This window comes from Sarcophilus harrisii, chromosome 6 (genome assembly GCF_902635505.1).
Source record: "Sarcophilus harrisii chromosome 6, mSarHar1.11, whole genome shotgun sequence".
NCBI classification, from domain to species: domain Eukaryota; kingdom Metazoa; phylum Chordata; class Mammalia; order Dasyuromorphia; family Dasyuridae; genus Sarcophilus; species Sarcophilus harrisii.
The window spans coordinates 14,555,615-14,569,542 of NC_045431.1; the positions used below are offsets into that span (position 1 = coordinate 14,555,615).

At 39.8% G+C, this 13,928-nt stretch overlaps 1 protein-coding gene across 1 annotated transcript in view; it reads right to left on the bottom strand.

Moving 5' to 3' along the window:
- DHX15 (DEAH-box helicase 15) overlaps window positions 1–12,369 on the bottom strand; it is a 66,618-nt gene extending 54,249 nt beyond the window's left edge. The window contains exon 1 of the mRNA XM_031942203.1: window positions 12,116–12,369. Within this exon, the coding sequence (XP_031798063.1) occupies window positions 12,116–12,186 (71 nt within the window). The 5' untranslated portion in view covers window positions 12,187–12,369. The remainder of the gene's footprint in view (window positions 1–12,115) is intronic.
- Window positions 12,370–13,928: the final 1,559 nt, after the last annotated feature.

The window sequence follows — 13,928 nt, forward strand, 5'->3', positions numbered from 1 at the left end:
TCAGTTCTACCACCAGATCTTCCTGCTACCGTGAAATTTGTGAAATTCCTTTAATGGAAGTGAGAATCTTTAATTCCATGATATAAAAATAAGAGTTACAAAACCCAAGGTGTAGAGCACTGAATTTAATTTAATCAGGTAGTTATGGGCTCAAATCCTGCACATAGTACATTTTCTCATTTGTAAAACGGAGATAGCTGTAGTTGTGAGGTTCAAATGAGATGATATACAGAAAGTGCTTGCAAACTTTAAAGCATGACATAAATATCAATTATCATTAAGACATGTTCTGCTATGTTTATAAAAGCCTTTGGATCTGTATGGTGAGTCAACACTGCCTTCACGTCTGTTTTTGAGAAATCAGTGGTTAACTTTGGCCAATCCTCTGGCAGCAAAAAAATAAGTAGCATTTTACCATCATCTCACTAATCTTCCACTACCATTCTAATGAAGTTATTTTAACCTTTTCACTACTCATTCTGTAGACTCCATTTTAGGATGGACTACACATGGATCTAGTGATAGGGATTCTACATAGTCCCTATCCATAATCTTTCCATAATCTTCTCTTCCAATCATAAATGTCCCTTGATTATGTATTTGATACAATTATAATTAATTAGTTCCAGGAAAGCAAGGATGTTATGCCCAACAATGTTATAGGGAGCAATGAGTTAAAGAGTTAGATTATGTTACTTCAAGATGATATTGGTCAAACAACTTTGAAGTATACTTAAATTAGTTTTAATGACAAGCTTTGTAATGGGCCAGGAGTAGAATCTGACAAAAGTCATGTGATAAAGTGGTCAACAAGGGGCTTAAGAGTTAGAAGAGTTAGTGTAAAGCTTGCTCTATATTGACCATTACTATGTGTGAACTTAGTCAAATCATCCAACCTCTTTCCTCATCTGTAAAAAGGAGATGATGAGTACTATTTTTCTAATAAGAGTAAATTTGAACTATTAAAAAAAACCTACATATGGTGGTCAACTATAAAATTAAACAGGTTCTAATAAAAAAACCTTTTTTTTACTCAATTTTCATCCACATGAATGAAGGTGAATTACTAGTAAAGATAATCAAAATCTAATCCATACAAATGAGACTTCAACTCTTATTTTCTTATGTCTGGCAAATCTATAATAAGATATGGGAGTTTCAGGCCTGAATTTGTTGAACTACATGGCAGCTTGAGGGTTAGGAGAGCCCTAAAAGGTCAATTAAATGAGGAAACAGCCTCATTACATAGCTGGACTGAATGGAAAGGCACAGAATTTTCCCCCCTTATGCATTGCTACCTGGGCTAGGGATGAGATTACATTTTCTTCAGCTAAAGGATGAGAGTAGGGGGGCTGAGGTGAATTTAGACATAGATAGAAGTAGAAAGAGTGTTTTCTTTCTTCTACCATCATAGCTAAGGTGCTCAAAATTCTATTGGGGAGTGGGGAAGATAAGAGTGAGGAGTGGATTGGAGGGGGGAGGAAAGGAGAGAAGATATCCCTTTCTTGAGACACCACTAAAAGAAATCCATTTTCTGCACATTAAAACAATGCTGAAGTACTATCTCATACCTATTATATTGGCTAAAAGGACAAAGGAAAAATGACAACTTTTAGAGAGAATGTAGGAAAAACGAGACATTAGTTTATTGCTGGTGGAACTGATTCAACCACTCTGTAGAACAATTTAGAACTAAACCCAAAGGTCTATAAAACTATGAATATCCTCTGATCTAAAAATACCATGACTAGATATGTATCTCAAAAGAGGGGGAAAAAACCTATATGTACAAACATATGTTTAGCAACTCTTTTCTCAGGACAAAGAATTGGAAAATGTAGGGATGCCCAACAAGTGGGAAATGGCTGAACAAATTGTGATATGTGATTATGATGAAATGCTATTGTGTTTTAAAAAATAATGAGCAGGATGTTCTCAGAAAAACCTGCCAAGACTTCCATGAGCTTATGCAAAAGGAAACGTATCATGTACAAAGTTAACAGCAATATTGTAAGTTGATCAGCTGTGAATGATGTGGCTATCTCAGCAATACAATGATCCAAGATAACTTTGAAGGACTTCAAAATGAAAAATGCTACTTATAACCAGAGAAAGAACTGATTGTTTCTAAATTCAGATTGAAGTCTACTTTTATTACTTTATTATACTTGAGGTTTTTTGTTTCTTTTTTTTTTTTGGGGGGGGGGAGGGGTTCCTATGTTCTCCTTTACAACATGACTTCTATGGAAATATTTTGCATGACTTCATATGCATCTTCTCAATCTGGGGTGGGAAGGGAAGAAAGAAAAGAATCTGGAAACTCAGAATTTTTTAAATGAATGTTTAAAATTGTCTTACATGTAAATGGAGAAAAACAAAATACTAAACAATGAAGAAAGAAAATAAAGGGAGGTGGAAAATATGCAGGACAAAGGGGTGGCCTACAGCTACAGAAAGATCCCAAAGAATGGATACTGGGAGGAAAGAAAAAACAGAAACAAAAACTCTTGGTAGTTAAGAGCACATTGGTCACCTCTGAAAATGAAGTTTCAGTTGACTAGTGAGTTAGAAGCCAGAATACAAGGGATGGCAAAGTGAACATAGATAAGGAAATGGGGTCAATGAGGTTTGTGTCTTCTTTCACAACATAATATAGAAATGTTTTGCATGATTATGCATCTCTAACCTATGTCAAATTGCTTATCTCAGCGAGGGGGGGAGGGAGAAGGAATTTCGAACTCAAAAAAATGTTTAAGTGAATGTTAAAAATTGTTTTTACATGTAATTGGGAAAATAAAATATTGTTAAAGAAAAAAGGAAAAAAAAATGAGTCATTTTCAAAAGCAAAGTGAATATCTACCCTCAGTACTCACAGTCAATGACAGAACAGGTTGTGGCCATAAGCATTAAGAGCTATTATCTTCAATACATCTAGACATCTTAAAAGCCATAAAAAATAAATAAAAGGAGGCACACCAGAGTAGAAATTAAGGTAAATCTAAAAATCACATCTTATATAATTTACATCAGATTGTCAAAGGAAGACCTTGGTCATCTAGGCCATAGTCTAGCACAGTCTCCATCCTGCCATTTACCTTTGAATCAAGCAGACTGACAAGAGGAAGATGTTTTTGTGAGCTACCTTAAGATGGATAACAGAAATATTTTAAAACAATTTCAGTAGTAAATTCAGTGATAGGAAGTTTTTACCATTGTTACAAATTTGAAGTCTCCCATGTTTCCAAAAGTAGACTTTTGCGTTCCAGCAGATTGTAAAACTAAATAACAAGTCACATGTACATGGCAATTAATTGTTTACAAATGTATCCAACAGTCTATCAAATAGCAGAAAGGGTTAATCTTAAATATTTTTGAGTCTGACTCATCCATTTTGGAGAAGAAACAGAAGGCAAATTCACCTAAAGTTACATAGCAAGTTAATGAGAAGTCATTAGAGCTCTGTCTGATCTTCAAATTCATAGTCCAGTGCTCATTACACATTGAGCATTTATGAAGTTCTTACTGTGCATGCATAGTTTAAGGTTATTCTCTCACAAAACAGGAATTAAATGATAAAAGTCCCTATTTTCCACTGGGAAAGAAGGCATTCACAGTTCTACAAAGAACTCTTAGCAGCATGTGTTTTTTTTTTTTTTTTTTAAATCAAAGTTCACTAAGTGAGCAAGAAAATCATATAGATGGCATAGGACTAAATTTCAAAACACTGAGAGGAGTTTCAGTAGAGACTAATGAATCAAAAACTAAAATGACTGGAGAAAAGTGGTAAAAATCCAACCTGTTCTAGGACAGAGTTCTGAAAGAAATTTAAGGAAGGAATGTAGGATGCTATACAACAGACATGTCCATGCTTGTGATTCCATTTTTAGGAGATGCAATATTTCATCCTGCAAATAAAGGCAAAAAGGCCTAATATCTAAAAGTTGGTTAAATCTATCTGATCTTACAGTATCACTTAATTCAGGACATTTTTTCCTAATTCCAACAAAGATGACAAATATCTTCTAGACAGAAAGCTTGAATGAAGAAATAAGTAAGCCAGTGAGCATTTATTAATCACCTACGATCTACCAAGCATTGTACCATTTAGTACAGGTAGCTGGGGAAAAAAAAGGCAAAAAAAATCTTTTTCTCAAAGAGCTAGCTCATGGTTCAGATCCATGAGCCTTATTTCTCTAAAAAACAAGCAAACTGACTTGTTCTCCAATGCTCTGTCTTTTATGTTCCTTGATCCTTCCAACTTCATATTTCAATTGAAACTGTTCTCTCCAAAGAAGGGTGAGGATTGAAAAACAAGCCATTAGATTTGGCAACTGCCAAATCTAATGGCTTGTTTTTCAATCCTCACCCTTCTTAAACTCTGGCAGCCTGAGTTAGATTTTGACATTGCTGATCAGCCACTTCTCTATCTTTATTGGCTCTTTACCTGGCACTTCTGTCTTGGGCCCTCTTTTCTTCTCTATACCATTTCCATCTAATGAACAGTCAAGCCTGTTGTGCATCTACATTCCATAGCATTTCTCATATATGCCTCCTCCTGAGACACTGTCACCTCCTTATTCAGGACCTTTTATCACCTCACATGCAGATTGTGACAGTCTGCTGGTGGGTGTCTTCACCTAGAGTCTCAATTATCTTCCTAAAGTGTCTTCCCCTCTCTCTCCTTTTCTTTCTCCCCCCCCCCCCCCCCCCCCCCCCCCCCCCCCCCCACCCCCCCACCCCACCCTCCCTTCACCCACCCCCGCCTCTTCCAAACTTTCTAGTTTGGTTCCATTTTTCTACTTTCCAAGTATTCTGTAATCCAAGTCTGTAACAATACTGTAATCGTGCAGTCCCTGGCTGCACTATTCCTCCCACAGCACAAGCCATTTCCGGATGCTAGCTAAGTATTCTCACTTAATTGTCCCCTTTGCCTGGAACTTCTTCCTTCTTCACCTCTACTTCCTAGCTTTACATCTCAGCTAAAGTCCCATTTGCTATATACCTCGTTTGTACATAGTTGTACAACCCTAAAAACAATCTTTAAAAGGAGTAAACAATCTGCAGTCTTTTTAGGACCTCAACATGATACTAAGGGCTCTTTCTGTTACTAGACAATGCCCAAGTAAACTACAGAATGGCAAAAAATTCCTATGAGCCCATAATGCTTTCAAATGAATAAATTTAACCATAAAGCATCTATAATTATTTGTTAATTAATAGAGGTACAAGATACCAGTATCACTTTGTGATAGTGGGCTTGCTTTTTTACTACCCCAAATCACTCAATGAGAACCTCTCGCAACAATTCCTTGGGTTAGGAACTCTGATATTGTCCAACCCATTCTGCTTCATTTTATACATGGAATAAACTTAGGGGAGGTTAAGAGATTTGCTCGGGAGTTCAATTTCACAAAAGTAGCACAATCAGAAATCATCACAAGGTTGAAAGCAATATCCTTCTATGGAAAGAACGGCTCTGAAGAATTCAGAAGCCTTGGTAGAATGAAATTCTGCATTGTGGGCCGCAGTTTTCTGACCTAGAAAATGAAGTGTTTGGATTAGATGGGCTCCAATTCTAGATTTATGATCTTAAGTTTTGCAGTCATATAAAAATTTTCTGCTTTGCATGACACTGGACAGAACAAACATAACTAATAAGAATGCAGTTCTTTAAAGTTTGCAAAACACTTTACCTGTATTTTTTCTTTCAGGATATAAAAAAATCAATATAAATGACATGGGATCCTTTCCTACTGTGATAGACAAAAGCATTGAAGAAACAGTGCCCAGAAAGTAGTAGAAGCAAAGACAAATTTGTATTTCCCAGTGATTTTACCTAAAACCCTCCCCTATCTCTTTTTGAAAAGGCAGGGACAAAGAAGGCCAACATTTTTGTTCAGCTGCAAGCCTTCTCCCTAGAATAAAGATTTTTGTACTTCAAACAAAACAAATAATTTCATTATAAAGGAGCTTTGTTCTCAGGAGTTAATTGAAGCATGACAGTATTTAAACACAAAAATAATTTATACAAATTAGAAAGTGCTTTAGAAATTTAAGAAACAACACCTTGATATTTCCTTTCAAAAACACCCCTACTACTCACTAGTAACTTCAAGCACAAAGAAATGAAAAAATACAGGTAAAGTGTTTTGCAAATCTTAAAGTACTACATTTCAAACCAAACTATTTAAAACCAAATCTAAAAGGAATCAATTCATAAGATAAGAATTATGGCAAGAAGTCACCAAGATCAACTATACTCACATTTTATTTTTAAAATAATGGCTTTCTTTTTTTTTAAATAAAATTTTCCCTCAATTGCATGTTAAAACAGCTTTTTAACATTATTTTTAAATGTTTAAGTTCCTAATTCTATCCCTCCCTGGAAAAGTAAGCAATCTGATATGGATTCACATGTATAATATTTCCATCGTATTGTAAAGAAGGGAAAATTAGTATGCTTCAGTTTGTACAGTTCTTCCCCTACTGGTGGATAGCATGTATCAACATGAGTCCTTTGGGATTATTTTGAATTACTGTATTGTGGAGAATTGGAAGTCATTCACAATTCTTCATCCTACAATATTGCTGTTACTGTACACAATGTTCTCCTGGTTCTGCTCACTTCACTTTGCATCAGTTCATCTAAATCTTTTCAAGTTTTCCTGAAACCATCCTGCCCATCATTTCTTATAGCACAATAATATTCTATCACAATTATCACAAAGAGCTGCTATATTTCTGTACAAATCAACTTGTCCCCTTTTAAATGTCATCCTTTCATTTTAGAGATAAAGAAAAAAAAAAAAAAACTAAAATTGCATCCTACATCAAATGAGCAGCAAGTAGGAGAGCAAGGATTCAAAGCTAGGGGCTCTAGTTAGTGAGGGCTCTTTTCACTTGGTCAGTATTATCATTTCTCTATAAAATTACAAATAAGCACCTAAATGTGACACAATAGGATTTGGAGCTGGAAAGACCTTAGGGATTATCTAGTCTAATCCCTTCATTTTATAGATGAGGAAACTTAGGCCCAGAAAAGCTAAATATTTGTCTTAAGGTTTCCCAATAGCAAATTTCAGAAAGAGAAACAAAACAAAAAACAAACAGCTAATTTGAACCATCCAGACTAGCATTACACGGCAGTTATGTTTTTACAAATAATCTTAGCTCTGGAGGGCAAGAACATTTGTAAATAAAGACTATCTAAAGAGGACTTCAGCTATAAGGAAGTTAACAACTGTGAATTAAGTCCGTATTACCTTTAAAGATGGGAGAAAATTAGAAGGATCTTTAACATCTCAAAATCAGGGAGCACTTAGAGAGTTAATAACTAATATTTTATATGGTGTTTTTAAAGTTCACAAAATTATTTATACATATTATTTCACATACTAGCTCACAACAATATTGTGAGATAGGTACTATACACATTATCATACCCATTTGGTGGAGAATAAGCAGTTAAAAGAAGTTGTGACTTGCTCATAGGAGCACGTTGGCTAATTTAATTGGAAACTGTCAAAAATAAATCTTCATTTCAGATATTGAATATCCAGTACTCCTAACACATTGAACATTTTGGCCAATAAAAATTTCTCTTTCCTTTAAAAAAAAATAATTGGAAGAAGAAAGGAAGAAACAGGGTTTTCAGGGTATTTATTGACTAGTTTAGGCAAGTTTCAGGGTTGGAGTAAGGAAATGGCTTAATTGCCTAAAGGTTTATCTAAAATGCATGGTAGATGGGGCTAGAAGATATCAATGACTACCCAACATTTAAAGTTAGAAGTATTTAGGTCTTAGTCAAGTTATTCAAAGAGGAAATTTCAAACATTAAGCATGTAACATAAATGCAACACAGTGCATATGTAATTAATTTGTAAGTAATTTACATTACTTACATTTGTAATTAATACAAACTGGTGGGGCAGTTTTTTGTCCCACATTATTATGCAATTCAAGTATAAAATACAATGAAACTTTTTAAATTTTTTTATCTTTCAGTGGAAATTATAAAAGTTTCTACTCATGCACTGTGATGAGTACTGTTGAATTGAAAACAGGGTAGGTAATTCATGTATTTTATGAATTTAATCCAGTAGAATCAATGCTATTTAAACTTTTCTCAAAATAATTTAATTTTAAGGTTTTTTTTTTTTTAAAGATCAATGCTACATCTCATTTTATGTCTTAAGCCTAAACTTAATACCGAAGACACCAGTGACAAACAACATTTTCTTAATAAGCTCTGATTTTAAGAATGTTTCTTTGGTTTGCAATAGCACATTATTGCAAATATTTAATCTTTCTTCATAATTCTATGTTCCTAGGGTTTCTAAACAGATGGAGGTGGAGGTAGAGAAGGGGATGTAACACATTATCTACTATTAGTAACTTATGATGCCAGGCATAGAAACAGAAAAATATAGTACCTGTATCTATTTTGACAGAGACTTTTGGAAGTGATATTCACAAGACTGCCAAGTATGAACCATTAAAAAGAAAATTCACTCACCAACAGCCAGGAATTCAAAAACAAACATGCAGGTTTGTCTTTAAGTCAATTAGCAAGTATGAAAAATTCTTGAGCACTATCACAGGACTGTAAGCAGACAATGTACAAAAGCTGCCACTCCCCTGGAAAGATCCAAGAAAACAGATGGGAACTTAGGGGCCTTAAAAATCATCTAAGGTCAACTCCACATTTTAACTATGAATGTAAATGGAGTTTAAAAGAGGTTAAATGGCTGCCTCAGAAAATTCCTACATGATGCTTCAGAAATGGCACCTTAAATTACAGAATCCAGTTAGAATACTTTGGACGGCCACAATAGAAAAATTATTCAACTGCTTTCATCATTTGTCCAGGGAAGAATAATAAATGTGCATCCTTGGACAAGGGGGAGGAGAGAATATTTATATTTTATGTTCTTCAGTGCCTAACACAGTATATTACACCTAGCAGGTGACTCCTTAAGTCTCCTTTACTAGATTACTGCTCCTTTCCCCCAACTTCCGGCCTCTTAAATATGGGAGCAGTCCACAGCGATACCCAAGGTCCTTTCTCTCTATATACTCTCTTCCCAGTGAACTCTTCAATTCTCTCGGGCTCAATTATAATCTCTACACAGCTGATGCTCAAATCTAAGTACTCAGCTCTAAAGTCTTCCCTCAGTTTCAGTCCCATATCACCTGCTGCATACTGGACATTTCCCACAGGACGACCTTAGTAAGTATGTAATCCATCAAAAAGCAGCATGTCCAAAACAGATCTGTCTTTCTCCCTAACTATTGCTCTTTTCGAACGACTCTTTCCATGTAGGGCACCATCCTTCCTGACACTAGCTTAGTAACCCTGGAATCATCCTCAACTTTCCATTCTCCTTTAGTCCCCACATCTAACTGGGCACCAGTCAACTCTGTCTATCTAAAACCTCTAGAATATTTTCCTCCCAATTTCCATGGCCATCACTTGGCCTATGACACGATTCTTGCTGCCTCTTCATGTTTAAGCTCTAATCAACACTGTTCATGGAGCCAACATACTATTAGATAAGCACAGCTTTCACTACACCCTATTCCCGTTCATATACCTCTAGAGGAGCTTCTACTTGCAACCTTCCAAAATCTGATTTTATACTACCCAATAAACATATTTTGTATAACTCCTCTACAAACACTTTACTTTCCAGTCCAACAGGGTTCCTTGTTCATAATGTTGGATCATAGCTTTAGACTAGAAGCTAAATCTGAACCCAGAGCTTGTGACATCAGAGCCAGAACTCTTCTCACTATTAGCCTTAATCCCACCTCCCATTTTAAAGCCTTTGAGGTTAAACCTCCCCTCTGTATGCCTTGTCCCAGGAGTGGAATGCACTTTCCTTTCAGTTCCACCTCTGATCATTCTTAGTTTTCTTCAAACCTCAAGTGCCGGCTCCCACAAGACAAGTTTCCTGACTTTCCTCACTCCCTATCTAAATTGCATATTTACTTATATGTACATGATATTTCCACCGATAGAACAGAAGCTTCTTGAGGGAAGGAGCAATTTTGGGTTTCTACTTGTATCTATTGCGCATATTACATAATAGGTGCTTTCCAACTTCCTCATGGTCCAGTATCCCTCAGGTTAAATTAGGAGTAGGTGCAGGATTCAAAGCCACGCCTTCTGATTTCAAATACAATTGACTATATTACATAACTCTTCAAAGTGAATGTAAGACTGGATAGCACAGTTATATCACATATACATGTGGGTTATAAGACCATTTTATAAAGATCCTGTTTGCATAAATCAAAAGATTTACCATGTAGTTGATCCCAAGAGTTGAAAACAAGTTTTTACACATATACAACTTAACTCTTAAGTAAGTCAAACTGACAATGTTAAGGCTGAATTCTGAAAATTTACTGTCCAAGTACTACCTTAATCAGACATAATTTAGCTATATGGACATGAGACATAACTGCAGATGCGCTTACTACCACTCGAAAAAAAAATTTAAAAGATAAAGAGGAAGTGAATTTAACATTCTCGCTAATATAAACTCAGCTGTAACTAATGTTAGTTTCAGTTTCTTAAAATACTTTAACAACATTTGGCTTTTCTCCTTACGGACAAAGTGCCATCCCTAAAGATGACAAAAGCAGTTTGTTGTGCTTTAAAGAATTTTAAGAACCTCCTGTTCTCTCCTTCACTGCTGTAGTTCTAGCTAACTTATGATTTCAAAACTACAGGATATAGATCTCTAAGAAACAAAGTTATCAGAAATAATTAAAAAAAAAAGAAATACATACAAATTTAGTCTAGAGTTGTGAGACTTCTGAAAACTATTTAAATGTCGGTCTGTTTTTAATATTCAAAAAAGCTGGGTAGCAAAAACTTTTAAGTAGGAAATCCCCTTCTGCTTCATTCTACACTTGATTCCAGAAAAATGAGATCTACTTGCTATCAACCTGCAGTGAGCTCAAAATCAAATGTTTAAAAGGGGGGGGGGGGGGGGGGGGTAGAGGTGGGGGGGAAGGGGGGGGGGGGGAGAGTATAATTTACTTTAAACTGCAATTAAATTCAGTGAAATAGTTAATTGGAGGTAATTAACCTTGGCGTTTACAGGATTAAAAGTTGGAAGAACCTGAGAGAACAAACCCTTTATTTTAAAGCTGACTCAAGTAACTTGTCCGAAGTTAGAAGAGCAGCAGACTTGGGAGGGAAGACAGGTAGGCCCCAAAACCAGCAGATTTGAATAACTCTGTGGCTTAACTGTATCAATAACCTTAGCTCGGCGATGTAGACTATTATTCATCCCACAAGCATTTCCATCTATTATATTCAAGGAACACTTAGATACAGAAAGCATGGGTAACTAAGAGGTGCAAGAAGCACTGGAGTGCCTGGGAAGCGCAAGGAACATCTAAGTACTGCGGAAGAGCAAGGCACATGAGTCCCCGGGAAGTGCAAGGAGCACATGAGACCCGGGAAGTGCAAAGCACACTGGAGTCCCGGGAAGTGCAAGGAGCACACGGGTCCCCGGGAAGTGCAAGGAGCACACGGGTCCCCGGGAAGTGCAAGGAGCACACGGGTCCCCGGGAAGTGCAAGGAGCACACGGGTCCCCGGGAAGTGCAAGGAGCACACGAGTCCCCGAAGAGCGTAAGGGCCTTTGGGTCCCCAGTCTCAAAGTATAACAGGTCGGAATGGGTTCCCGGGCAAGTCGGCTCCCCTTTGCTTCACGGGCAGAGGAGAAGCCGGCGGCCAGGGCCGGCATGACCTCCACGCGGAGCGCCTCCCGCGGGGGGCTCTGGGATGCCCAAGGTTACGGCCCCGCGGGAGCCCCAGCCGCCTACTCCAGCATCCATCCCCCCGGGGAAGCTCGGAAGGCCTGGGCCCGGCCCTCCCCCACGGCGGGCCCACGCGCGCGCCCCTCCCCCACGGCGGCCTCCCCGGGCCCACGCGCCGCCCTCAGCCTCCCGGACGCGGCCTCCCCGCTTCCGCGAGCACCGCTGTCCCAGCCACGAGGCCGCCATCCCCGGCAGGCCCCGCGGCCTCCCCGCCCGGGGCCCCGACGCCTCCTGGGCCTCCCCTGGCCCGACCCTCCGCCCGGCCCCGACCGCGCTCACCCATCGGTCCCCGCACGCTTCTTGCCGGAGGGGTAATCCTCCCCGAGGTCCAGCCGGTGCCGCTTGGACATGGTCGCGCTGAGGCCGCGGCGACGGAGGAAGGGATGTGGGCAGCGAGGGAGGGAAGGCGGCGAGGCGCGGCCGGCGGCGACGGGACAAGGGCGATCCTCGGCTCGGGGCGCCCCCCCCACCTACAACAGCCTCCGCCGTGCGGCCAGGACCAGAAGGCAAAATGGCGGCGGCGGCGAGGACCGGGCCTGCGCGCGCGCCCCCGCTGCGTGCGTGCGTGCCTGGGCGCGCGCGCGCCGCGCCGCTCCCCGCCGTTTCTCCCTCGCTCATTCGTCCGTCCTCCCGCTCTACGCCCCTCCCGCCTTTAGCTGGGGAAAGGCGAGGAGGGGGAGGGGCGAGAAGTCACCCGCCCTCTGGGCTCGGCGTGGTGGTGCACGTCACGCGAAAGGGCTGCTGGGAAGATTACTCCGCTGCCCCTCCCCCTCCGGAGAGCGGGGAAACCTTGGAGAAGTGGCGGGAGGGGGAGCCCCACGTGGTGTGCAGAGTGGGTCTGAAAGAAAGGCCTTCCCAGGCTCACCTGCCCCATTGCCGCCGGAAGTAGGAGCGGAGGAGACGGGTCTCTCCCCTAGGTGCCTCAGGGCCCCCCCATTAGAACTATCCGATTGGAAGTACTAGCCAATAAATGAACGAGCAATTATTAGCCGCCTGCTGTGTGCGGGGAGAGAAAGCCAACTTATTGCTGAACAAGAAGACCTACACCCTTCCCCCGGGGAGGAAGTGAGGAGAAGGGCCTTCCCTTCACTCAAAGAATGTGAACACTCTCTCTCCAAAAGAAAAATAAACTAATAAAGTTGCAAATAAGCATGGGCGGAGGTTCCAAAAATCACTGGTGATACATGGGTCACCGTCCCACGCAGCCGGCTTTGAAAAGTGGACCTTCGCGGGAAACCTTTGCATAGTGGCTGCAGCCGCAGGCGGTCCGGCCGCTCGGCAAAAGGGCGCGGTATCCGGCGGCGCTAACTAAGTGTCCCCGGGGACTGAGCCCCAGGGGTCCGAGACAAAAGGTCTCGCGGCTCGCAAGAAGGCGTATGTCAGCGGAAAACGCCTTCAGCAACAAAGCCGCGTCTGCTGAATACGGACAAGGGAGAGAGGAAGAACCCAGAGAAACCCTGGAAGCTTTTAAATAACCTGATGGAAAATGAAGGAAGCGGAACCTAGAAATACCCTGGTGAAAGAACTAGATGGTCTTTCTGCGGGAGGGAGAGTCAGGAAAAACCAAATACGGGCCTGTCTTAGACACGAGCTGTGCGACCTTAACCTCCCTCAGTTTCAATCAGCCCTCGTCATTGTAAGTCAAAAGAGATGAAAGATCTTTGCAAAAACTTTAAAGAGTTTTATGTTTGTAGTACCTTTTATGGTTGTTGTAGCAATATAAATGGGAAGAACAATAGGAAAAACGAAAATGAATGCTTGTGTAAGTATAATGATCAAGCTGGACTTGCCAGATTCTCCCTTCGTTGGAGAGTTAATAGATTACAGGGATAGAATATTAATTACTCAATCTATCAAGCCTTTATTAAGTGCTTAATCTGTTCAAAGCACTGTGATAAGTGCCAGGGATGCAAAGAAAAAGCAAAAAAAAAAAAAACAAAAACAAAACAGCCTTTATCTCAAGGAGCTTAAATTCCAAATATGTTCCATATCCTGTCAGACTCATTTAATGTGTTAGTTTTGGAAAACTGGGTTTGAGGGTTTTTTTTTCAAGTTTTTTTTTTTTTTTTGGGGTAACAAAATAATTTTGTGA